Source organism: Bacillus rossius (assembly GCF_032445375.1).
Source record: "Bacillus rossius redtenbacheri isolate Brsri chromosome 9 unlocalized genomic scaffold, Brsri_v3 Brsri_v3_scf9_2, whole genome shotgun sequence".
NCBI lineage: Eukaryota > Metazoa > Arthropoda > Insecta > Phasmatodea > Bacillidae > Bacillus > Bacillus rossius.
Genome location: NW_026962013.1, coordinates 14,253,422 through 14,280,553, shown reverse-complemented (window position 1 = coordinate 14,280,553; position 27,132 = coordinate 14,253,422). Strand labels below are relative to the sequence as shown.

Here is a 27,132-nt window from a genome sequence, read left to right as displayed (position 1 = left end):
TATGGTTTACTGTAAAAAGCTGTAGCCAATTTGTGTAGTAACAGACAAGAGTTTAATTTTGTTCAATATTATAATAAAAAAAATACTAACATTTTAATTTTTCCCCAGTAAATTTCAAAAATCATACATATGTAGAAAAAAAGTTAAAAGTCAATAATTTATCAAATTTTTAAATGAAAGTCTAGAATAATGATATATGTAGTAAGTTATTTTAACATAATATTTTAACAACTAAAATGTGAAAATTCGGATCAATTCAGGTTTACTAAGCATTTTAAATGAATGATTTCATGGTAATTTTACTTGCATTTCAATGTTATTTTGGTTTATCAATGACCACTGCATAATCTTTATTCTGATGGCATGTAAGTGGGAGTTAATCTTAGGGCTAGTACTTGAAGGACGACCTGGAATGAAGCAATGACATAATAAATACGTGCATTTGGGTGGAGGGGGCCATAGGAGCACTCGAAACAAAACCCACTAGCCAATGGCAATATCTGCAATGTTATCTAAGCTCGAACTCGTACGTTCAACAGACTTAAGATTTTTCCCCCCACCAATTTTTATGATTAGTGTCTGCAACACATCCACCTGCTAAGTTAACACTACTAACTCATTTTCTTGCATCCTTTAAAACATCTGCTTGTCAGTCATGTATTAATTTTTTTGCATTGTTAGATTCAGTTTAATCATAGAACAAAAAAAAAAGTTTTGTTCTTCATCATCAGTAATTTGAGGTCATTCCATTCTCTTCGTATGTCCAAATTTATTTGGTGAGCACAATTTACAAATTATGTTTTCATGAATAGACCTTTAATGAGACATAATTTTGAAACACAGTAAACTGTAAAACCATACTATGAGGAACACAGTTGTTTGTGAGAAATAGGGGACATGACACAGACAGAATCCCCACATCATGGAGAAATCGCTGCAACCTTCACTTTTATTATACACAAAACAGAAACTTAACATGAACGTCACATATGTATTAATAACTCTCATAATGTTTGTTATTAAACAATTACAGTTCTGTGATGACCCACAGTTGTGAATTAATTAAGGTAATATGAAGGATCCTCTATCTGGTCATTTCGGACAAGCACTTTGGCTGGATTATCGAACATCAACACAGTTTGAATAAGCTGTTCTGAAGACAGAAAAAACACAGATGAACATTACTGTTTAACCCTTTCAGTCTCTGTAAAAAAATTAACTCTGTATTTACAAAGTTCAACCCTTAGTCTGTCAATCTTCCATAGCTACAACACTTTGCTCCAGATCCGTCAACATACAAGTAAATAAACTAAGGATGTGCCAAACAAATCCTTAGTATTCAAAGGATTCAATATTTGAGGAAAAATATTGAAAGAAAAATATTAAAGGAAATAAAGTAAAAAGAAAAATTCCTTTTGGCACAGCCTACAGGCAAGGTAGATTTAAAAGTACCTATTTCTTCTGGAAATATTTGGAAACTTCTATAAAATTCTGGAACATTATGTTTAACTCAATGATAGAACCAATTACAAATTATCCCAACTAAGGTAATTATTCAATTTTTTTGACCTTAAAAAACTGTTTTTCATACCTTGCACTAATCACGTGGTTGTATAAATTTTCTTTGCACAAAGGTTAACGATAATAAGATGGTTTGAAATAAATTTGAACAGATTTGATACTAGAGAGTTTTGAATTTTTTTTAAATTTCAACCCCTGTTTTTACAGTAATAATTTCTTTTATCAAAAATTGTTCCAGCCAAAGTTTTAGATCAAGTACCTAGGTAAAGGATTATAAAATACATTATAATGGATTTGACAGCATACTTTCAAACCTTATATTTTCTAGTCCTTGTAGTAATGATTGGTTAGATAAAAATTTATTTTTAACTAAAGTTTTAGACAATATTTAGAAAGTCAAACAAAAATAAGAATGGATTCAATTGCATACATGGCAGTGAAGTTTAATTTATTATCTTATTTCAACACCAGGTCATTTTAACCCCTTGCAATAATTGTTTATATTATCAAAAATTGTTTCAGACAAAAGTTTTAAATACACATAAGATTTACAACAAATTTGAATGGATTTGATGGTGTGCTTACTAAGGGAGTTATGAATTTATTTTCGTATTTTAACACCTTTTTTTCCCATCATTTGCAGTGGTTGGTTGTATCAGAAAATGTTTCAGACTAAATATATATTAACTTTAGAGTTGATGATGTTTTTGGGTCTATGGACCATGAAACAAAAATCTATACATATAAAATTTTTCCGGAAATCACACCATGGTAACGACTACAGTAGGTAATATTTCTTTAAAAAATATTCCTAAAATTTCAACACTAGTAAACTGAAGTTTACTACTATACATCAATTTTTTTTCATACCTATCCTGTTACCATTTCACAAAGTATTGCACTTTTAACAAGAAATTATATAGATAAAATTACAATACGTATAGATTTTTGAAACTTATTTTCTGAAATGTCTATTTAAAGGGTAGAATATTTCAGCATCATAGTTAATATTTTTCAATTATCGTACATTATTTTATATTTGTTCCTTGACACCTAGATTCAGATTCGAGGGGAATATTTGAGGAACTCTCTGGAATTCAAATTCTATATTTGGATTCAAGAAAACTGGGATTTGACCCATCACTAAAATAAACAATTTTTGCTGAAAATGTTTAGTTTATTTATTCTTGAGAATGTAACTGGAAATGATATTTGAAGGATTATAACAGGATTTTATGACTCGTAGGGAGGACGTTGAACTAACATCATCACTTTTGTCTGCGCAGAACACCTAGAGCTGGACGAATGGGAAGGACAAGTATGGAGAGCTAAGACAAATGGTTTTCTGTTGATAACTGTAATGTCTTGTCTGTTTATCAAGCTCTTTGTTACCTGTGATAAAAAAAAAAATGCAACACAATGGTGTCAGTAAAACATTCATTTACGATTGTTACGGAAGCCAAATTAATTCTAGAAAAACAGTATATGTATTTCGGTAATGAATATTTCACATACTGCATTGTCCGACACATTGGCTCAGTGGTCAGAGTTACTGGTCCGTAAGCCAAAGGTCCCAGATTCCATTCCTGGCCAAGACTGGGATTCTTAACTTATGGAAAATTTTCTTTCTGGGTTCAGGACTGTTTACTGTGTCGTCCCTTCCCTTCCATGCAGCGGAAGGTAGTGGCAAGCCAGTGCAGTATCACCTTGCATGGGTTTTCCCCTGGGTTGGCTGATTTAAACCACAATATTGTTAAAATAATTGTTTTTATAAAAAAAAAATGGAATTTTTAAATAATGTTGTTTTGATTACAATTTAATTTTTTTAATGAAAGGTCTAATTCCATTCTAATAACAATAAAGGTTTGCTCATTAATGTTTATTGTGATTTACAGGAACCAAAAAGTTATAAACTAATCAAGATATCATCATTTAAAGTATCTGAATAAGTTGTAAATCATACCCAACTAAATACTACTCCAAAAATTAAAAAATAAAAATAAATAAATACTTAGTAAATTCCTATTTTGTAGTAAATCCCTGACTGTACTGTAAAATCCCCATTCTGTAAGAAACACCCATTCTATGGAGAATTCTTCCCATGGGGAAATATCCTTTCTGTGGTTAGGTCCCAGTCAGATGTTCATATTTATGGACTTCAGTTCTTTGATGTTATAACTTTTCTGGTTCAACATGAGTGGCAGAAAGCGGAATGTTTTTATGGCTTTCATTTGAACATGCTGAGAACCAAAATAACTAATGTGATAAAAAAAAACTGGTTTAAACTTAAACAGTAAAAAAAAAAATTATTTAATTCTAACCCTTGATTTCTCCCCACACTCACCATGGTTATCTACTCGTGGCGAAGGTTGGTGTATAATCCAGCTACAAGGCTGATCATCCCACCATCATTCTGTACTTAATTCTAATTAGCTATGCTTAACTACAGAATAGTTTCAACAGAGTGAATGTTTTTCTGGTGCAGGAGCAACAGATTCTTGGTGACGAAGCCACGGCCGCAGATGGCGCACCGGTGCGGTCGATCGCCGGTGTGGAAGCGCATGTGGATCACGATGGAGCTCAGCTGGCGGAATGACTTGCCGCAGTGGTCGCACGTGTAGGGCTTCTCGCCCGAGTGCGTCCTGGCGTGCTGCCTCAGGTACTTGCGGTCCAGGAACGCCTTCCCGCAGGTGTCGCACCGCACCGTCTTCTCCCCCGCGTGGCTCTTCTTGTGGACCTTCAGGCTGCCGGCGGTGGTGAACGCCTTGCCGCACAGGTCGCACAGGTTCCTGGGCTCGGCCGCGCGGTGCTTGCTCTGCCTATGCTTGCTCAGCAGCAGCTTCAACTCGAACGTCTTGCCGCACGTCTCGCACTCCCACGAAGGCTTGTCCCCGCCCGGCTCCGGGTGTTGGGCGGACGTGTGTATCTTCAGGCTGGCGGACGTTTTCCACGACTTGGAGCACAGCTTGCACACGTACGGACGCTCGCCCGTGTGCACCGGCATGTGCATCTTCAGTTGGCACTTGAAATAGAAACCTTGGCCGCAAACATCACACTTGAACCTATGTTCTCGGGAATGCGTCGCCTGGTGAACCGTCAAGGCGGTCCGGTGAACTGCTGCATAACCGCACATGTCGCAAGTGAAATCTGTCGGTCTGTCGTGATACCTCATGTGAACATTCAACTGAGATGGGTTTTCGTATTCTTTATTGCACACTTTACATATGTTGTTGGTAGTCTTTGCATTCTTATGACTTTTTTTCATGTGACTCTGCAGTAACGATTTTGTTTTGAATTTTGTATTGCATAATTTACACGGAAGGAAAACACTGGAATTACCCGAACCAGTCATCAAATTTATTTCTTCACCTTTGGACTTCTCAGAATCCTCACCAATCTGGTTTTCATTAGCATTTGGAGCTGAATTTTCAATTAAATTACTAAAATCTGACTGCGGCTGGTCGTAGTTGGGCTCATCAATATCTATATCGTCCACTTTGTTTATCTTGACATCAAAAGGGATGCTCGATGACAACTTTCCACACTCCTGTAAATCTTCAATTACCTCCGATTTTATTTCAGCTTGCGATTTTGCTCTCACGCCTGATGCGAGTATGTTTGGATCAGTAGAGATATCAACTTTTATGTCAGAATAGTCATTCGACACCACACTTTCAAGAAGAGGAGAAACACTCATTGTTAAATCCGAAGGATTTCGCTTGTTCATAGAGCTTGAAATGTTTGAAAGTAAAAGAGTTTAAACTATCCACAGCTACGGGAGACAAGATGAGCTGCAAAGGTTGAGGAAACTGAAGCACTAACAACCTGCAAAATAATAATAAAAAAGAATATGGAAGTGTTACCTTCTTCAAAGTATCTTTAAAGCATCACAATCTAATTACGTAGTTGATTAACACTTATTGTTGAGAGAGGGGAATTTTTAAACTGCTGGCCTGGATAATGGTGTTACTTGTTCACCAAGCACCCAGTAACACGATAAATAATTTTTTTAAGGTAAAATTCTTACTTTGTGGCTTTTACTTAAATCAATAATAAAATTCCAAATTTTTTTTAATCATTAGCGTTGATAAATTTCTACTGGTTTCTGAGAAGTCACAGTTTATAGCTCACATTGCGATACCTGTGTATTGATGTGGCGGCCGAAAATTTTTTGTTTCCATGTGGGTCTGTGTGTTTATGTTTTAGAGAACTTTAGTCAAATTGTGAGGATGGTCGATTAGGTTGGTTTAGCCACTTTCAAAATACTTTAAAACATTGTGGACGATTGGTTAGGTTATTATAGCTACATTAAAAATACTGTAAAATAATTTTAGTGGTTGCTTAGGCACTACCAACTTAAGAAGTAGCTATCCTGACACAATTTCACAGTATTTTAAATGTAGTTAGACTATTCTCTAATTTATCCATCACTTAAGTCTAAGAAAGATGATATAGACATATTTTATGTGTGTTTATATCCGCAACTAAAGTTGCTAGTGCGAGCTGCGAACTTGAGTAACCTTCAATGAACTTCGAAACTGTTCGGGCCTCGGAATGGACATGTGTGAACTGGTTGCTACACTACGTTGCAATTCTAAAACAACCATTAAATACATTTTACAGTATTTTTAATGTAGCTATACTAACATGACCAACCATCCACATTATTTTTAAGTGTTTTTAATGGAGGTAGCCTAATCTAAATGACCAATTTCCCGGTAAATCTGTATTGTACGGATTAGCGCCAAAAAAAATCGTACAAATATGAAATAACTTTCATTATATGCTCTTTTACGTCCTCTTTTCAAAACCGCCTGCGGAGATTAAAAATTCCAATTACTTTTGGAGATATCGCCGTTTTTATTTTGCAATACAAGCCCTATGTAATCATTCAACAGACACCATTTTATATTTTGCCGTGTGTGCGTGAATGCCTAAATAACAGAAATTTTCCATTAAGTAAGGTTAGTTACATGATAAATACTTCAAAATAAACGGAAATTAAAAATAACATCAATTAATTTTACTTGTATAGTTTTAAGTATTTATAATGTAACTGACCTGACATAACAAAACGGGACAAAGGTAGATTAGGTCAGGTCAGCTACAGTATAAATACTTTGAAACTGAACGGACATTAAAAATAATAAAAATTAATTTTAATGGTTGTTTAGTTTTAAAGTATTTATAATGTAGCTGACCTGACCCAACAAACCGGGAAAAAGGATGAACAGTAGGAACTCACGTAATTTTCATTTTACGTGATGTAGTCGTTCAACTACGCCGAGAAAAAAAAAATCATACTTGTAAACAAGCAACAATGGTGAACGCGGGAAGCCTACGATTCACTCATCTTTCTGGACATACCCGAATACTCACGTTGGCAAGCCTTCTTTCAACAGACGAGAGGCAAACGCCCGATCGCGCATCTTCGGTTTTTTTTTTTTTTTTTGTTTATTGTAAAGAAATATGCAACTCATGAAAACTAATGGTCAATTAGGTTATGTTAGCTACATTATCAATACTTCAAAACAATGTGGATGGTTGATTTGGTTAGGATAGCTACATTAAAAATACTGTGAAATCATGTAAACGGTTTCCTAGCGCTGGATAGCTACATATTAAAAAGTTATTTGCTAAGCAACCATAAAATGATTTTACAGTTTTTTTAATGTAGCTATACTTACCTAATATAACCAACCATCCACAGTGTTTTAAAGTATTTTTAATTACTTCTTGCTAATTTTAAGAAAAGAAGGCTTGCCAACGTGAGTATTCGGGTATGTCCAGAAGGATGTGTGAATCGTAGGCTTCCATCGCAACGCCGCATCAGTGCACATCATGAAAATTAAAAAATTCCATATCTCCTAAAGTATTTGGATTTTCTGATCTCCGCCGGGTTTAATGAAAAGAGGAAGTTAAAAAGCACAGAATAAAGGTATTTTCGGATTTTTAAAATTTTTTTTTTAAAAAAATCGCCAAAAAATGAATATTAAAAAATTCGATATCTCCAAAAGTAATTGGAATTTTTTATCTCCGCAGGCGGTTCTGAAAAGAGGACGTAAGATAGCATATAATGAAAGTTATTTAATATTTGTACGATTTTTTTTGGCGCTAATCCGTACAATACAGATTTACCCAATTCCCTGATATAACCACTTTGTAATATTTATACAGAACATGCCCAAACACAGCCTCGGAATGGCTTGTTGGAAATGCTAGGCTTGCCGATCCTGTGTTTCTAAATATATAAGACCACAAAAAAAATGGCTATGGTTGTGTCAACAAATAGGTACTGTAATGTAAGCTATGAAAAATGGTTTATCGGATAGGAATAAAGCCGCTGTTTTCTGGTTAAATATAACGTCTCTTGTTTTCGAAAAAAAAAAAGTATTTATGGAATTTTATTATTATTTTCCGGAAAAGCCGTGACGTACGTATTTTTACAAATATATTTATCTTGTTACTGGAAGCTTGATGAACAAGTAAAACCAGTATACAAGGTATTTCAGGGAATCAACACACAATTAGATGCATGGGGGAAAACATGTGCTGTCTTTGCTTTAGGGACGACCTAACCTCAAAAAGGTTCAAAAATAAAAACATCTAAAATCTCGAAGTTGAGTGTTTCATAAACGCCTAGTTCAATTAAAAAAAAAAAAAAAGCACAGCTTAATGAAACAATTGTTTTTCCTAACGAATTTTGCAATGTGTTTACCGAGCCTTTACCTTTCATTTTGAGTTCACACTTCTTATATACTCTTTGCTTTTTATAATGACCGGTTCATGATTAAGGCCCGTCTACAACAGCAATGTCCTAAACTGTGTCCGAACGTCCGAAGGACACTCGTCGCTGATTGGTCCACGTAACCCTCTGACGTCATGCGTCAAGTGGGCGAAGGTCCGAACATACCTGGTCCGAAGATATTCGTCAATTTGAACTTTTTGTCCCAACCTGTGTACTTCGGACACAGAAAAAGAACAGAACACTCACGATATTGGAATTTCCGGTTTTCGTTTGAAAACGTGGTGTTTGTTTTTGTTATTGAAGGTATTGGAAGGAGTAGTAAGTCAAGAAGAGCCACTTTGCCTTACTGGATAAATATATAATATTGAACTCCCACAACTTTCATAAGTTCAATCTCAAACTACAAAGCATCAAAACAATAAACAAAAACATTTGGTTTGGCACATTTACTGCGCTCTGGTAACAACTTTAGAAATCAAAACAGGCTTAAAAAAATACCACCAGATAGTACATCAAAGTATTAGCGCAAGTTGCTTTTTATTATGTATGCCGGATGAAATTCTTATTACTTACGTACTTTAAAAGCAATTATTTAAATTTAAAAATGTAACAAAAATCTGAAGGAAAGAACCTAAACAAAACACACATGTACACATATACACATCATGCCTGTGTTATATAGCTACCCTGCAATGCATGTGTGATATGGCTAGCAACAGTGCCTCTGTTATATGGCCAGCTGCAATACCTGTGTTATATGGCTAGCTTATCTATGACCTGTGTTATATGGCCAGCTGCAATACCTGTGTGATATGGCCAGCTCCGTTTAACAAATTGTGAAGTTAATGTGTGTTAACTGTGCTGAAGTTCGCTCTATCCGCTGGCTCTATCCGGCCGCCCGGGTGTCTCATACTACAGCGCACTTGGAACAACAACGGCCTAAGTCATTTCACACAAGTACAGACATTTACATCAACATGACTATATTAATTCAATAAAATATGAGATAATTGCTATATATAAACCTTCCTACATGTGTATACTATCAATTAAAATTATAATTGAAGGTAAAAATGCCATAAAAGACGCACCAGGGCCTCTGAGGGCCTCCAAAGTGTGGTTTATAAGGGTTATGCTATAAACATGATTTTTTTCACCACTTTTGGCCGTCCATACCGATAGAGCTTACATATAGGGACCTTCCTACAAGTATATAGAATAAATAAAAATTATTACATGTGAGCAAACCATCGTAGCGGTTGCACCAGGGCCTCTGAGGGCCTCCAAAGTGTGGTTTTTAAGGCTTTTGCTATAAACATGATTTTTTTTCACCACTTTTGGCCATCCATACCGATAGAGCTGACATATAGGGACCTTCCTACAAGTATATAGAATAAATAAAAAATAATACATGTGAGCAAACCATCGTAGCGGTTGCACCAGGGCCTCTGAGGGCCTCCAAAGTGTGGTATAAAAAAAGGTTATGCTATAAACATGATTTTTTTTCACCACTTTTGGCCATCCATACCGATAGAGCTGACATATAGGGACCTTCCAACAAGTATAAAGAATAAATAAAAAATATTACATAAGAGCAAACCATCGTAGCGGTTGCACCAGGGCCTCTGAGGGCCTCCAAAGTGTGGTTTATAAGGGTTATGCTATAAACATGATTTTTTTTCACCACTTTTGGCCATCCATACCGATAGAGCTGACATATAGGGACCTTCCTACAAGTATATAGAATAAATAAAAATTATTACATGTGAGCAAACCATCGTAGCGGTTGCACCAGGGCCTCTGAGGGCCTCCAGAGTGTGGTTTTAAAGGCTTTTGCTATAAACATGATTTGTTTTCACCACTTTTGGCCATCCATACCGATAGAGCTGACATATAGGGACCTTCCTACAAATATATAAAATAAATAAAAATTATTACATGTGAGCAAACCATCGTAGCGGTTGCACCAGGGCCTCTGAGGGCCTCCAAAGTGTGTTTTTTAAGGCTTTTGCTATAAACATGATTTTGTTTCACCACTTTTGGCCATCCATACCGATAAAGCTGACATATAGGGACCTTCCTACAAGTATATAGAATAAATAAAAATTATTACATGTGAGCAAACCATCGTAGCGGTTGCACCAGGGCCTCTGAGGGCCTCCAAAGTGTGGTTTTTAAGGCTTTTGCTATAAACATGATTTTTTTTCACCACTTTTGGCCATCCATACCGATAGAGCTGACATATAGGGACCTTCCTACAAGTATATAGAATAAATAAAAATTATTACATGTGAGCAAACCATCGTAGCGGTTGCACCAGGGCCTCTGAGGGCCTCCAAAGTGTGGTTTTTAAGGCTTTTGCTATAAACATGATTTTTTTTCACCACTTTTGGCCATCCATACCGATAGAGCTGACATATAGGGACCTTTCTACAAGTATATAGAATAAATAAAAATTATTACATGTGAGCAAACCATCGTAGCGGTTGCACCAGGGCCTCTGAGGTCCTCCAAAGTGTGGTTTTTAAGGCTTTTGCTATAAACATGATTTTTTTTCACCACTTTTGGCCATCCATACCGATAGAGCTTACATATAGGGACCTTCCTACAAGTATATAGAATAAATAAAAATTATTACATGTGAGCAAACCATCGTAGCGGTTGCACCAGGGCCTCTGAGGGCCTTCAAAGAGTGGTTTATATGGGTTATGCTACAAACATGATTTTCTTTCACCGCTTTTGGCCATCCATACCGATAGAGCTGACATTCAGGGCCCTTCCTACAAGCATATAGAATAAATATAAATTATTACATGTGAACAAATTATCGTAGTGGTTGCACCAGGGCCTCTGAGGGCCTACAAAGTGTGTTTTTTGAGGTTATATACCTTTTTATAAAGAATCATCGATCCCCCCTATTAAGCGGGAGGTTCGGGGCCCCTCATCCCGGGAAAGTTTTATTTTAGGGTTTAAAATGGTGCTATTCAAGCAGTTTTACTATGTAAAAATTGATTACACAGCATTTTTTTTGCCCCCGTTTGCCCCCACTTCATGGTTTTGTTTGGGTTTTTAAAGGAGGGGGGGGGGGGGGGCAAAATACCCTTTCCCCCAGCTGTTGTTGCGCCCCTGATATATATATATATATATATATATATATATATATATATATATATATATATATATATATCTGTGTGTGTGTGTGTGTGTCATACAACTGTAACAGATCAAGCTGAATAAGCATTAACAAAAAATTTTTTTGATTGATTTGCGAAGTCAAGAGGTAAGGGCAGTTTCCTTATTGTTCGTTGAAATAAATAATTTGCAACTTTTATTTTTAAATGAAAAATGGCAATACCAAGCTGAATTTCTAGGAAGACAACCTACATTAGTCGGCGTAAACAAGAAACTCTTTATTTCTATCAGTAAGATGGCTTCAACCAAGTTGAGGTAAATTAATATTGTCACTTGCTGGAAAAGGACCTCAACTAATTAAAATTAGTGACAAGTCTTGCTAAAGGAGACCAGCAACAGTGTTTTGAAGGATAAGCATTGTGTCACGAATTTCGCATCATAACTGAAGTGAGAGTCACACGTTTTCGTAATATGATTGACATACACTGTCAAAGTTAAAGTAGAAATCTTATATACCTTACCTATTTATGAACATGTTTCTTTACTGTAACCAGTCTTGCATGTATAGTAGTGCTAGCAATTTAACGCTGCGCAGATGATAATTTGTTTTCGAATGGAAATACTTTCTTTTTATCCTCAGATTCTTCATGCATTTGTACGTTGAAAGTGTCAACACCATATAATATTATCTGCTAACTGGAACGTCTGTCAGTTTATTATTGAATGCTCATATGAGTATATTATTTTAAAAATCAAATTTTTTTTGTCTATTTATTTGTTTAAATATAGTTTAGTAATTTTTTGGTAGGCAGCATTTGTTGCAGATCCGATTCGCACTATTCGCCCGACATTTAGCAAACACGCCCTCTTGCTGTGCGTGATACATAACTTTGTTTACTTGCAAACTATTTGTAACAAAATTCGTTACGTAGTTGTAAATTGTAGCAAGCTAATCATACTTTCATCAAATAAATTTAATTTTGTTATTTTTATTTTTTATGTTGGTAATTGATTGTTTTGTATTTTGTGACCCAAATCGGTCGATATTGCCCTATATAAGAGATATATAGGTTTGCACCCGCAAGTCACAAATGAGGATATCTGTCTAGCAAGACATTTTATTACTACTTGTGATTACTTTCGTGTGTTCAAGATCATGCGTGATACATAATAATGCCAACGTTCAGTTTCGGTCAAGCTATCACTTTCGCTATTGCAGCTAATGAACTCGTTGCGAACAAAATAGTGGCATTTAATTATTTACTTCAATTAGCGCAGTTGAGGATTATGATACTTTTCTCGTTATTCAGTTAACATTTACTGGGTACATATTTTGATAATAGAAAAAATTAAAAATTTAGAAAATTTATAAACTCATTGCAACTAACTTACAAGCAATTACATAAGTTTTATTTTTTCTCTTTTGATCTGCAGTAAGCTAACATAATGTCAATCCCGCATAAATTTTGGACAGCCCTGTGGTACGCATACATTCTGTTTTTAACAAGTATTTGCATTCTGCCTCGCTTGTTTCTTGGAATTTTGCGACAAACAAGCTACCAGCGCACCTGCGTCCTAGGAAGCACTTACCTTTACATGATGAAGTGTAAGGAATAGCTAGTTCGTACTTAGGTAGTTTCAATAATGTGCATTTTAACGATGCTACAGTGGTCTTACACAAATTAAAAATTTGATTCATAAAGTTTTGTAATCTAGCCTATATTCTGATGAGTAAAACGTACCTAATTGAACGACGCAAACTCAAACAATAAAATAGGAGAATATTTCAACTTTAATTTATATGTCAAGTGATGATTTGTGTAAACACAATATCACTGAGATGGTTCGACATCGGTTATGCGCAATTTTTACATGTAGGTACGCAAGGGACAGAAGTTTTTGTAGCACGTCTCCAAAATAATACAGGTAACCATTGAGTGTCATTACAAGCATGCAAATAAGTTTCGCTGATAGACATGGCTAACTTGTTCATGAAAAGATAAAGATCATATTATTTACAGCTTTAGTTAAACTGCAAATCTAGGTGTTCTCACAAAACTGCGAATTAAAGTAGTACAGTCAAGTGCCCATACTTGGGACATATCCCTAATTTGGGACAATTTGGGATGATTGATTTTTCATATTGGCATACCTGATAGCACTCTGTCAGTCTGTAACAGAAATGTTTACTTTGTAGTGGGGATGTGTAGCTATCACATGGTGTGTGTATATAAAGATTTGGTACACTCTTAGAGGTAAGTTAAATTGTTTTTTACTTGGTTATAAAAACTACTTTTTTCTTGCCTGAATAACTTTGGTTTCACAAGCTATCATTGTAATTTCTGACACATGTTGTATAGCAATTCATTATGTCTGATATGTCGTTTAGCCAGTTTAGTAAGGCATATATTGTTTATGTAATCCATTTTATACTTGTAAAAATATTTACAGAAACATGTACATGGGTTCTTAACTTGGGACAGTGTCCCAAGTTAGGTTACTAAAAAAATAATGTTTGTTTTGAGGTTAAGTTAAAATGTTTTGTTTATTTCAGATTCTGTATGGATCACTGAGGAAATATGGCTACAGCTGTTAAAAAAGTTTATCATAATTTTGACCAAGACACTCTTGAACGTGCTGCTAAAGCTGTTAATGATGGCATGAGTTATAGAAAAGCAGAACAAAAATTTGGAGTCCCTAAATCATCCATACAACGCAAAGTTAAAAATGTACAGCAACATCCATATGGTCGCCCTCCTGTTTTGAGTGAAACAGAAGAAAAGCAGATCGCTGAATACTTGGCTTTGGCAGGGGAGTGGGGATTTCCCCTTACAGCTTTTGACATCAGATGTATAATCAAAAAATACCTGGACAAGAAGGGCATGGTCGAACCTCGTTTCAAAAACAATTTGCCAGGAAAAAAGTGGATTAAATGTTTTCTGGCCAGGCAGTGTGTGCAATTGAAATATAGAATGTGTACTAACATTAAAAGATCCCGGGCGGCAGTTACTCCTGAAGCTATACAGGCATACTTCGAGGAATTGTCTGTTTCACTGGCAGATGTTCCAGCAGAAGCTATACTGAACTACGATGAGACGAGTATGCAGGACAACCCTGGACAGGCTAAAGTGGTTGTAAGAAGAAAATGTAAACATCCAGAAAGAATAATTGATTTCACTAAGTCAACTTTTTCTGTAATGTTTTCCGGTTCAGCTAGTGGTGTGGCACTTCCACCCTATGTGGTGTACAAGGCTGAGAACTTATATGACACATGGACTGAAGGTGGACCCCCTGGCACAAGATATAATAGGAGCAAATCAGGTTGGTTCGAGGGCAATATATTTCAGGATTGGTTCCTAACAATTGCTCTACCTTACCTCAAACGGTTAGGTGATGGGCCAAAAGCTGTCATAGGTGATAATTTGGCCAGCCATATTTCTGCAACAATTCTGAAATTATGTGTTGACAACAACATTCGTTTCATTATGCTGCCACCCAACAGCACCCACATATGTCAACCCTTGGATTTGGCTTTTTTTAGCCCTCTTAAAACAGCATGGCGGAAGCAGTTGACTGAATGGAAGATGAAAAACAAGGGGTCAGTAAGAAAAGATCAGTTCCCTAGGCTTTTGAAAAAGACTTTGGATGCCATTGGTGATAACATTTCCACAAATTTGAAATCTGGATTTAAGAAGAGTGGCATTTTCCCTGTGGACAAGCAGAAGGTTCTTGAAAGCTTGCCAAGCACATCATCTGCAAATGAAAGTGATGTAGTAACTGCTACAGTAGCATTGAAGTCTTCATTTGAGGCATTCTTACAACAATCACGTGAAAAAGAAACAGGTGTAAAGCAAAGAAAGAAAAAGTTAATCGTGAATGCGGGGAAAAGCTTGGCTGCACAAGATGTTCTAGATGAATTGCAGAAACGTTCACAGCCAAAAAGTAAACAAACCACAAAGCAGCAGATAAACACGGGTGAGAAGGAAAAGTCCAAAGTGAAGAAAAAGAGAGGTTTGTGTCAAAATATTTTAAAACAATCAGTTAAGAAAATGAAAATGAAGCAGAAAAGTGACACTTCTGAAGACAGTGATTGCGAAATTTCTCTACATGATAGTAACTCGTCATTCGGTGAAGATTTCTCGACACTGTTTGATGATGACATTCAAGAAATGCTAGAGAGGGAAACATTAAGTGAGCAGAAAATGGTTTATGAAGATGTTGAACCAATAGAAACTGTTGATATTTGTGGACAACAAGCAGCGACCTCCATGAAAGAAAATGATTTTGTTGTTGTTGAAGTTACTTATGACAAAGGGAAAAAATATGAATGTAAGAAAGTGTTCATTGGCAAAATTGTAGACAAGAAAAATTCAAGATACAAAGTAAGCTATATGAGAAACTATTTAGGATCAAAAGACGTGTTTGTTTTCCCAACTGTAGAGGATATCGAAGATGGTGTTCCTATTCACAGGATTAAAAAGGTGATCACACCCCAGAGCGAAAATAGAGGACGATTCAAGTTTCTTTTTTGAAATGCATTTTGATGCAGAGTTCCTCCTATCAAAAAGACTGGAAAAAAAGACTGAAATGTTACATAACTGTTTTGTTTATATGTAAGCAAAGCTATTGAAATATTAATACTAGGCTATATTTATTATCAAATAATTGTTGTTTAGTGAATAGTCATGTTGGGTGTCTAGATGTATCTCCAACCATTACTTTATAGCCTACTTTGTAAGCCATTCTTTTTTAAACAAAATTATGTTGTCCTATGTTAAATTACAGGCTTCTTAGCATGGTACACTGTGTGAAACACATGATGTCCCAAGTTAGGGGTAGTGGTTCCTTACTTGGGACAACACTGTTTTTCACTGGTGGGGAGGAGAGGGAAAGCTTTTTCGAAAAAACATTTAATTATTCAAAAAGTACTAAAGTCCTTCAGAAACAAGTCATGCACTATTTGTGCTTTAAAGCTTAATTTATTATGTTTATTTGAGTTCAAAGTTCAAAACTGTCCCAAGTATGGGGACTTGACTGTATATAGTGAATTAGCTATTTTCAGCCCCAGTTTGGTGTTTGTTGTACGATTATTCATATAACGTTATATGCCAATGATATTTACCTATATGTTTCATAATTAAATTACTTATTTTAATCGAAGCTTGTAGCTTCTCTTATCATACCGCCAATAATTTAACTCAGACCTACATAATATTAATTATCAGCTATATCTTAGCTAGCTCTTTGATAGTTCATTTGGAATACTGCAGTTAGGGTGCACACTTTACTGTTCAGCCGCATGACTATACCTGTGGTCTCGAAGCCGTAACAATTTGTTACCACTTCACTGTATAGACAATTGATGTTAAGACGAGATGTTTGGTATCACAACCGCGATCCTCGTTACATGATCTTGGACGCATTTGCGATCACTGACTTCGAAAATGTAAACATTATATTACATTCTCGAAAAAAAAGTCATAATTCGTACATCCGATGAGATACCGTATTGAATAGAGACCCTAATGTAAGCACTAGGCACCTATGTATTAACAGCTAATTCTTAAAAAAAACTATACCTTTCTATGTTTTGTTTGATTAAGCCATCGTTAATGTGATGGCTGTTTGGCATAACTAGAAACAATTAAATAATTACACCATCGGGTGAGCGAAGTACATTATACGGGGGCCGTTTGAAGAGGGGAAGGGGGGAAATTGTCCCCCTCCCCCCGCCCCAATAGCGGAACCTTGCGGAAACAATATTATCCATATCACAACAAAAACAATTAAAAGGATATACTGGAAAGATATTTTGTGTCATGACTCTTAGAATACCTTACTGTAGTTAAAAAAAAGCCTTGCACTGAAATCAGCTTAAGGACACAACCCCCCACCCCCCCAAGACTCAAGACCGGTTCCTTCCCCTCCGGTTTCATCCCTGGGTCCGCCCCTGCGATTGTAATACAATCAACATGTAAACGTTTAGCATTACTGAAGTAAAACAGGACTGCGGAGTCTAACCTATCGGGTAAATACGTTATCACTAAAGATTATGAAAATAAAAAAATTGGTTTTGCAACATGAATATTCACATAGCATCAACTAAATCGAATGTAAACATTCGGGCCAGTGTAAGCGATTCTATTCAATGTGTTTGCTAGACATTCATGCGGGAATTCATTCGTCTCGATTTAACTAGCTCAATGTAATCATGCTGTCTAGTTAACATGTTGCTAGCCTTATTGCAATGAGTCTAGCTGAAAACATGACAAATTTTTAAAAATACGTGCTAGATATTGTGCTTTTTGTTAGGGGTTGAATTATTGACAACAATTCTTACTAAAAATTGATCAATAATACTAATTTTTCATAATTGCAAAAAAATTCTGAATTTTTTTTTGTTACATTTCTGAAAACAACAAAATTTAGAAATCAAAATTTATTACTTATTAGCAGCAGGTTTCAATAACAGATGTAAGTAAGCCTATATATTGCTACGATCGCGATGGGCTGCTGTTATGGGCGTTCCTGCGTCATTTCGGCCCGTCTGTTCCTTCCCCTCTTCCCTGTCATCCTCTCCTGCGACATCCTACCCTTTGGCAATGCACACAATCTCATGTCTGCCTCGCGCGATATATTACTCTTTGGCGGCGCAACAACCTGCCGCGAATTGTGTTACCACAAGCCGCTGTAATGCAGCTTAAAAGCATTCTGGCATACTTATCGGAGCGTTTTGGGAAAAAAAATACTGGTGTGTTTATCGAAGTTCTTTGAGCAACCACTGCATCCCTCGACAGGACTCACGATGCGTTTCTCGGCACTTCGACAGCAAAGGTCGCGCGATATCTCAGAGACTTGCCCGATTGTTCTGGACGGGAAGCCGAGGGCTTTATAAGGAGGTGAGGCCGACGTCAGAATGAGTCAGAGTGAGTCTGAGTGTGGGTCGAGGAGTGGAACCCAGAGCAAGGTGAGTAACTCCCATTGTGGGCTGGGAGTGGTGAGTGAGTCTGAGTGGGAGCGAAGACCCGATTGACGAGTGTGACAGTCTACTTGTGAGCGGGTGGCGATTTCCGAGCAAAGAAAGTGACGGGACCATAGTGTGCGACTGAGTGGCGTGTGAGTCTGTGCGAGTGGTCAGGTGCGAGGTAAGAGGTGAACCACTGTTGAGCCTTGCTCCAGTGAAGAGTGTGAGCTGTGAACTTGAGGAACAATTAGTGACTTGTGGACAGATATCATGAGTGTACATTTTGTTAGTTTGTAAATAGCAGTGAATAAAGAAAACCATAATTGACCTAATTGAGCTATCCTTAACGAACCCTGTTTCTGCTCACGAACTCGTAACAATATGCTTCTTTTAATATCTCCCAACCTGAATACCACTAACACTCAATGTAATCGATCTGCTTACTGAACTATTTATAGATTTATACATGTATTTATACTACTTATGCACACTTTCATTTCAGCATTGATTTGGGTTGATATCGGAATACTATGAAACAAGTCATTTACAATGTATACTTAACAGATTCAAAAAATTGATAGTCTAAAGAAATACATAGACAAAAGGATTTATAAATTTTCAAGAAAAGTATCAGTTCGTAACTTAGAAACATATGTAACAATTTTCATAGATTAGTACATTTATTTATTGTTGTATTAAAATATATATAATATTATTCGCACACTTATATATGTAATAACTTGTAGCATGTTTTTCATTTAAAAAAAGATGCATCAGTATGACATGAAACAATCTTTATATAGGCTACCTAGCGTGTCCTTAAATACTTATATACTTTTCAAAACTGAGCAGGACTTAAAATATTGCTATTGTCTCCGTACGCAGGTTAACTATACACATGCAAAGGAGGAGAGGGGTGTTTATTAATACTATATACATGCAGGAAGAATTCTATATACCAGCTATATTGGTATGAATGGCCAAAGAGGGTAAAATAAATTAATGTTTGTGAAAGATACCCTTATAAACCACACTTTGGAGGCCCTCAGAGGCCTTGGTGCAACCGCTACGATGGTTTGCTCACATGTAATAATTTTTATTTATTCTATATACTTGTAGGAAGGTCCCTATATGTCAGCTCTATCGGTATGGATGGCCAAAAGTGGTGAAAAAAAATAATGTTTATAGCAAAAGCCTTAAAAACCACACTTTGGAGGCCCTCAGAGGCCCTGGTGCAACCGCTACGATGGTTTGCTCACATGTAATAATTTTTATTTATTCTATATACTTGTAGGAAGGTCGCTATATGTCAGCTCTATCGGTATGGATGGCCAAAAGTGGTGAAACAAAATCATGTTTATAGCAAAAGCCTTAAAAACCACACTTTGGAGGCCCTCAGAGGCCCTGGTGCAACCGCTACGATGGTTTGCTCACATGTAATAATTTTTATTTATTCTATATACTTGTAGGAAGGTCCCTATATGTCAGCTCTATCGGTATGGATGGCCAAAAGTGGTGAAAAAAATCATGTTTATAGCATAACCGTTTTTAAACCACACTTTGGAGGCCCTCAGAGGCCCTGGTGCAACCGCTACGATGGTTTGCTCACATGTATTATTTTTTATTTATTCTATATACTTTTAGGAAGGTCCCTATATGTCAGCTCTATCGGTATGGATGGCCAAAAGTGGTGAAAAAAAAACATGTTTATAGCATAACCCTTATAAACCACACTTTGGAGGCCCTCAGAGGCCCTGGTGCAACCGCTACGATGGTTTGCTCACATCTAATAATTTTTATTTATTCTATATACTTGAAGGAAGGTCCCTATATGTCAGCTCTATCGGTATGGATGGCCAAAAGTGGTGAAAAAAAATCATGTTTATAGCAAAAGCCTTAAAAACCACACTTTGGAGGCCCTCAGAGGCCCTGGTGCAACCGCTACGATGGTTTGCTCACATCTAATAATTTTTATTTATTCTATATACTTGAAGGAAGGTCCCTATATGTCAGCTCTATCGGTATGGATGGCCAAAAGTGGTGAAAAAAAATCATGTTTATAGCAAAAGCCTTAAAAACCACACTTTGGAGGCCCTCAGAGGCCCTGGTGCAACCGCTACGATGGTTTGCTCACATGTAATAATTTTTATTTATTCTATATACTTGTAGGAAGGTCCCTATATGTAAGCTCTATCGGTATGGACGGCCAAAAGTGGTGAAAAAAAATCATGTATATAGCATAACCGTTATAAACCACACTTTGGAGGCCCTCAAGGCCTTGGTGCAACCGCTACGATGGTTTGCTCACATGTAATAATTTATATTTATTCTATATACTTGTAGGAAGGTCCCTATATGTCAGCTCTATCGGTATGGATGGCCAAAAGTGGTGAAAATAAATCATGTTTATAGCATAAGCCTTAAAAACCACACTTTGGAGGCCCTCAGAGGCCCTGGTGCAACCGCTACGATGGTTTGCTCACATGTAATAATTTTTATTTATTCTATATACTTGTACGAAGGTCCCTATATGTAAGCTCTATCGGTATGGATGGCCAAAAGTGGTGAAAAAAAATCATGTTTATAGCAAAAGCCTTAAAAACCACACTTTGGAGGCCCTCAGAGGCCCTGGTGCAACCGCTACGATGGTTTGCTCACATGTAATAATTTTTATATATTCTATTTACTTGTAGGAAGGTCCCTATTTGTGAGCTCTATCGGTATGGATGGCCAAAAGTGGTGAAACAAAATCATGTTTATAGCAAAAGCCTTAAAAACCACACTTTGGAGGCCCACAGAGGCCTTGGTGCAACCGCTACGATGGTTTGCTCACATGTAACAATTTTTATTTATTCTATATACTTGTAGGAAGGTCCCTGTATGTCAGCTCTATCGGTATGGATGGCCAAAAGTGGTGAAAAAAAATCATGTTTATAGCAAAAGCCTTAAAAACCACACTTTGGAGGCCCTCAGAGGCCCTGGTGCAACCGCTACGTTGGTTTGCTCACATGTAATAATTTTTATTTATTCTATATACTTGTAGGAAGGTCCCTATATGTCAGTTCTATCGGTATGGATGGCCAAAAGTGGTGAAAAAAAATCATGTTTATAGCAAAAGCCTTAAAAACCACACTTTGGAGGCCCTCAGAGACCCTGGTGCAACCGCTACGATGGTTTGCTCACATGTAATAATTTTTATTTATTCTATATACTTTTAGGAAGGTCCCTATATGTAAGCTCTATCGGTATGGACGGCCAAAAGTGGTGAAAAAAAATCATGTTTATAGCATAACCCTTATAAACCACACTTTGGAGGCCCTCAGAGGCCTTGGTGCAACCGCTACGATGGTTTGCTCACATAAAACAATTTATATTTATTCTATATACTTGTAGGAAGGTCCCTTTATGTCAGCTCTATCGGTATGGATGGCCAAAAGTGGTGAAAAAAAATCATGTTTATAGCATAACCCTTATAAACCACACTTTGGAGGCCCTCAGAGGCCTTGGTGCAACCGCTACGATGGTTTGCTCACATGTAATAATTTTTATTTATTCGATATACTTGTAGGAAGGTCCCTATATGTCAGCTCTATCGGTATGGATGGCCAAAAGTGGTGAAAAAAAATCATGTTTATAGCATAACCCTTATAAACCACACTTTGGAGGCCCTCAGAGGCCCTGGTGCAACCGCTACGATGGTTTGCTCTTATGTAATATTTTTTATTTATTCTATATACTTGTTGGAAGGTCCCTATATGTCAGCTCTATCGGTATGGATGGCCAAAAGTGGTGAAACAAAATCATGTTTATAGCATAACCTTTTTTAAACCACACTTTGGAGGCCCTCAGAGGCCCTGGTGCAACCGCTACGATGGTTTGCTCACATGTATTATTTTTTGTTTATTCTATATACTTGTAGGAAGGTCCCTATATGTCAGCTCTATCGGTATGGATGGCCAAAAGTGGTGAAAAAAAATCATGTTTATAGCAAAAGCCTTAAAAACCACACTTTGGAGGCCCTCAGAGGCCCTGGTGCAACCGCTACGATGGTTTGCTCACATGTAATAATTTTTATTTATTCTATATACTTGTAGGAAGGACCCTATATGTCAGCTCTATCGGTATGGATGGCCAAAAGTGGTGAAATAAAATCATGTTTTTAGCAAAAGCCTTAAAAACCACACTTTGGAGGCCCTCAGAGGCCCTGGTGCAACCGCTACGATGGTTTGCTCACATGTAATAATTTTTATTTATTCTATATACTTGTAGGAAGGTCCCTATATGTAAGTTCTATCGGTATGGATGGCCAAAAGTGGTGAAACAAAATCATGTTTATAGCATAACCCTTATAAACCACACTTTGGAGGCCCTCAGAGGCCCTGGTGCGTCTTTTATGGCATTTTTACCTTCAATTATAATTTTAATTGATAGTATACACATGTAGGAAGGTTTATATATAGCAATTATCTCATATTTTATTGAATTAATATAGTCATGTTGATGTAAATGTCTGTACTTGTGTGAAATGACTTAGGCCGTTGTTGTTCCAAGCGCGCTGTAGTATGACGCACCCGGGCGGCCGGATAGAGCCAGCGGATAGAGCGAACTTCAGCACAGTGTGTGTTAAATTGTGTTCACGCACATTTCAAATAGTGATTATTAAAATAACTTTCATGTGAATGCCATTTGGTTTCCACGAACATTAAGTTGGAAAACCATTTTAAACGTATGATATTAGTTCTTGTAAGAAATTATTGTCTAAATGTTTTTTTGTTTCGGTTTTTATTTCTTTGGATGTCAGACACAAGTGGACGAGAGCTTGGAATGGATTTTGTTTTAATGTATGCGAGTTAAAGGTAATAACAGGCTTACTACTAGCTCGCTGTAGGAAAGGTTTTGATGGAGATTAAAAACTTACTAAAACTATCTTCTACTGCGCAGCTTAGGTTCCCCCCTCCCCTTCTTTGCGACAGAGAGTTTCCGTCACTCGCCTCTCTGTCGCAAAGAAGGAAGATGGGAACCTAAGCTGCGCAGTAGAAGATAGTTTTAGTAAGTTTTTAATCTCCATCAAAACCTTTCCTACAGCGAGCCAGTGGTACGTTTGTAGCATAGAGCCAAGTATAGTATTTTTATGACCAGTAGTTTTAAAAAATGTATAAATTTTGGTTTACTGGTTGAATATCAGGGGAAATATAAATAAATAGTTGATATTGTTTATAGAACTCAAGTCACATTGGACTGTCACGATAAAACAATTGTTACAGTAAAGTAAGAGGTAAATATGTACAGTCGCGGTAGATGCCAAAAAAAAATGCTAAAAATCTGAAAATACTTTTATTCTGTGCCCTTTCACTTCCTCTTTTCAAATCAACCGGTGGAGGTAAGAAATTCCAAATACTTTAGGAGATATCGAATTTTTAAATTTCATCGTATGTAGAGTCGCGGTAGATGCCAAAAAAAAATGATAAAAATCTGAAAATACTTTTATTCTGTGCTCTTTCACTTCCTCTTTTCAAATCAACCGGCGGAGGTAAGAAATTCCAAATACTTTAGGAGATATCAAATTTTTAAATTTCATCGTATGTAGAGTCGCGGTAGATGCCAAAAAAAATGATAAAAATCTGAAAATACTTTTATTCTGTGCTCTTTCACTTCCTCTTTTCAAATCAACCGGCGGAGGTAAGAAATTCCAAATACTTTAGGAGATATCGAATTTTTTAATTTTCATCACAATACCTGCATAGTATGCGGCGATCACCATTGTTTCTTGTCATAGATAATAAGGTTTCTTGTTTACGAGTATCATGTTTCTTATTGGACAATTTTGTCACGTGACTTTTCCGTGATTGGCCAGTATTAAAATTAACCAATAGGTGATTATTTATTCCGTGATTGGTCAGTATTCAAATGAACCAATACGTGATTATTTATTCATTTATTGTTCAATACAATGTTTAATTAATCGGTCAACTTCTGCCGTGAACGACTACATCATTTCCTTATAGTGGCAAAGGAAATGTACCCGCCTCCAACTTAGGTGAGTTTTTAACGTTTCTAATTTTAAAGTATTATTTTTTTATTTGGATATTGTTGCGCAAGTAATAAGTAAAAAAAAATTACGTGAGTTTTTAATGTTCATCATTTGTCCGGGTTTTGTTAGGTCAGGTCAGTTACATTATAAATAATTTAAAACTAAAGAACCATTAAATTAAATTCACATTATTTTTAATGTCCGCTTAGTTTGAAAGTATTTATAATGTAACTGACCTGACCTAATCGACCATTTTATTTATTACGCATTCACTAACACACGTCAAAATAAAAAATGGCGACGTTCGAAGGGTTAAACGGGCGTTGTATTGCTAAATTAAAAAAATTTGATATCTCCGAAAGTAGTTGGAATTTCTTATCTCCGCCGGTTGATTTGAAAAGAGGAAGTGAAAGAGCACAGAATAAAAGTGTTTTCGGATTTTTAGCATTTTTTTTGGTATCTACCGTGACTGTACATATTTACCAAGTAAGAAAGTTTACTATTGGTTTTCATGATTAACCCGCCAGTGCACGGGTTGGGTCTGTGAGATCCAGCAGCATGTAATTCTTCGAATCGCCAAGAGATGGCAGAAGCTGTTTACTTGTGCAACCTGATAGCTTCCTATCCAAACCTGTTTAGTATCTCTGTGGACTTGCAGCAGAGTGGCAGTTATAGTTTCCGAAGTACTGTGCATTTTATCGACTGGTGGGTCTGTGGGACCCAACCCGTACGATTATGTAAGTTTTTTTTAATGTATGCTTTGACTGTTTTTTATTTTTCTTGCTTCTCTACACAGGATTTGAAATTAAATACATGTGTATTAAAATAAGTATAGGTTTAGTCTATATATGATGATGATTTTCTCTTCTAGGTCCCGTAGGAAACAGTTGTACAATTTGAGTAATCCATGCGATGTGGAACAAGTTATGGCACTTCTAGAAGAAACGTTGTCTGATGATGATATTTCTGACTGTACAGACACTGATGCCGATCAAGATTATGCAGTTAGCAGCGACCATAATAGTTCTTCAGAAAATGATTCAGATGAAGGAAAAATACAATCAAATAACACTGAGAACAATTACTTTTTAGGGAAAGACAGGAAGATAAAGTGGGGAAAAAGTAGACCAATGCAAAGTGTTCGTACTAGAAGTCACAATATTGTAAAAAAGCTTCCAGGTGTTACAGGGCTAGGAAAAAAAGAAAAAAGTGTCAGTGGATGCTGGAGTTTGTTTTTTGACAACAATATGATTGAAAAAATTGTTGTGTTCACAAACAAATACATTTTAAAAATTTCTTCTGGTTATAAAGATCCTAGTGACTGTAAACCAACATCACTGACAGAAATAAAATCTCTCCTTGGACTACTCTACGGAATGGGTTTCCTGCATGGTGGAAGAATGAATATCCAAGACTTTTGGTCTACTGATGGTTTAGGAACGGAGCGGTTTCAAGCAACCATGGCTTTCAGACGCTTCTGATTTCTTCTGAAATGTATTCGCTTTGATGATATCGAAACCAGGCAGCAGAGGAGAGAGAGAGTGACAAACTGGCAGCAGTGAGGGAAATTTTTGAATCATTCAATGGAAACTGTAAAAAATACTATTCCATGGGTGAGTTTATGACATTGGATGAAATGCTTCTTTCTTTCAGAGGACGGTGTGGTTTTAGAATGTATATTCTGTCGAAACCAGGGAAATATGGTATAAAAGTTTTTGCACTGGTTGATGCTAAAATGTATTATACATACAATCTTGAAATATATTGTGGTAAGCAACCTGCAGGGCCATATCAAGATGTGATCTTTAAACCGAGTGATATTGTTGAAAGAATGTGCTTACCTGTTTCTGGAAGTGGGCGTAATTTGACGATAGATAACTGGTTCACATCGTACAATATTGTTGCAAAAATGAAGAATGAACACAACATAACTATTGTTGGAACTGTCAGAAAAAATAAGAAGGAGCTGCCACCACACTTTATTACAGCTGCAAAACGGGAACCTCACAGCAGTGTATTCGGCTTTCAAGAAAACATGACTCTCGTTTCTTATGTTCCAAAACGAGGAAAAACTGTATTGTTGTTGTCGTCTATGCATGCCGATGATAAAATTGACGAGAGCACAGGAGAACAAAAAAGCCAGAGATCATCACATTTTATAATTCAACCAAAGGTGGTGTGGATTGTGTCGATGAGAGGATTGCGTTCTATAATGTTGCTCGAAACACTAGAAGATGGACAATGGTAATTTTCTACGCAATGCTCAATATTGCAGGTGTCAATGCTTATTTGGTTTATCGAGCAAATGATCCCACTTCCCAAGATGGAAAAAATAGAAGAACTTTTCTGAGAAAACTGATGTTCAACCTTACGGAGGAGCACATCAAAGAGAGAGCCATGTGTAAATTTCTTCCTAAAAGCATTCGCAGTGCTGCAAAAAGAATATCTGGGTTGCCAGAAGAAGAAGAGCAAACAAGTGATGGAAACAAAAGAGGACGATGTGCTTACTGTAAAGACAGGAAAACTCGCTACTCGTGTTGCAAGTGCAGAAAATATCTGTGTTTAGAGCACAGTGCCATCATGTGCAGTGACTGTAAAAATGACATGTGAAGTGAAAAGTCATGGCAAAACTTTCATATCAACAGTAAATTTGTATTTTTTATTCCATAATAGGTCTTGTGTGCAATATTACAGTGATTTGTAAAATAATGGCTAGGAATCGAGCAAACAAGAGCG

The 27,132-nt window shown here is 36.5% G+C and overlaps 3 protein-coding genes across 10 annotated transcripts in view; 1 reads left to right on the top strand and 2 right to left on the bottom strand.

The window, feature by feature from the left end:
• The window catches only part of LOC134543088 (F-box/LRR-repeat protein 8-like), a 35,320-nt gene extending 31,365 nt beyond the window's left edge, over positions 1-3,955 (bottom strand). The window contains exon 1 of the mRNA XM_063387867.1: positions 3,866-3,955. Coding sequence (XP_063243937.1) covers positions 3,866-3,868 — 3 coding nt within the window. The 5' untranslated portion in view covers positions 3,869-3,955. The remainder of the gene's footprint in view (positions 1-3,865) is intronic.
• On the bottom strand, positions 3,386-8,966 carry LOC134543086 (zinc finger protein OZF-like). 7 transcript variants are annotated; one of them, XM_063387865.1, is made up of 2 exons: positions 8,843-8,966; positions 3,386-5,346 (listed from the first exon to the last, which is right to left on the bottom strand). In XM_063387865.1, exon 2 carries the CDS (start codon positions 5,246-5,248, stop codon positions 3,965-3,967), a length of 1,284 nt encoding a protein of 427 aa, XP_063243935.1. In that variant the 5' UTR covers positions 5,249-5,346; positions 8,843-8,966; the 3' UTR covers positions 3,386-3,964. The 7 variants fall into 7 exon arrangements, with proteins under 7 accessions (XP_063243935.1, XP_063243936.1, XP_063243934.1 ...); XM_063387866.1 differs by having other exon boundaries at positions 8,847-8,966; XM_063387864.1 differs by lacking the exon at positions 8,843-8,966 and adding an exon at positions 8,435-8,790.
• Positions 8,967-11,555: 2,589 nt separating this feature from the next.
• On the top strand, positions 11,556-19,585 carry LOC134543084 (uncharacterized). Of its 2 annotated transcripts, none has more exons than XM_063387858.1 (2): positions 11,556-11,848; positions 13,956-19,585. In XM_063387858.1, the coding sequence occupies exon 2, from the start codon at positions 13,981-13,983 to the stop codon at positions 15,931-15,933; it is 1,953 nt and encodes a 650-aa protein (XP_063243928.1). In that variant the 5' UTR covers positions 11,556-11,848; positions 13,956-13,980; the 3' UTR covers positions 15,934-19,585. The 2 variants fall into 2 exon arrangements, with proteins under 2 accessions (XP_063243928.1, XP_063243927.1); XM_063387857.1 differs by having other exon boundaries at positions 11,556-13,656.
• Positions 19,586-27,132: the final 7,547 nt, after the last annotated feature.

Bases quoted from the DNA above. Each gene is read 5' to 3' on its own strand.
- LOC134543084 (XM_063387858.1), top strand. From the start codon at position 13,981: ATGGCTACAGCTGTTAAAAAAGTTTATCATAATTTTGACCAAGACACT.
- LOC134543086 (XM_063387865.1), bottom strand. From the start codon at position 5,248: ATGAACAAGCGAAATCCTTCGGATTTAACAATGAGTGTTTCTCCTCTT.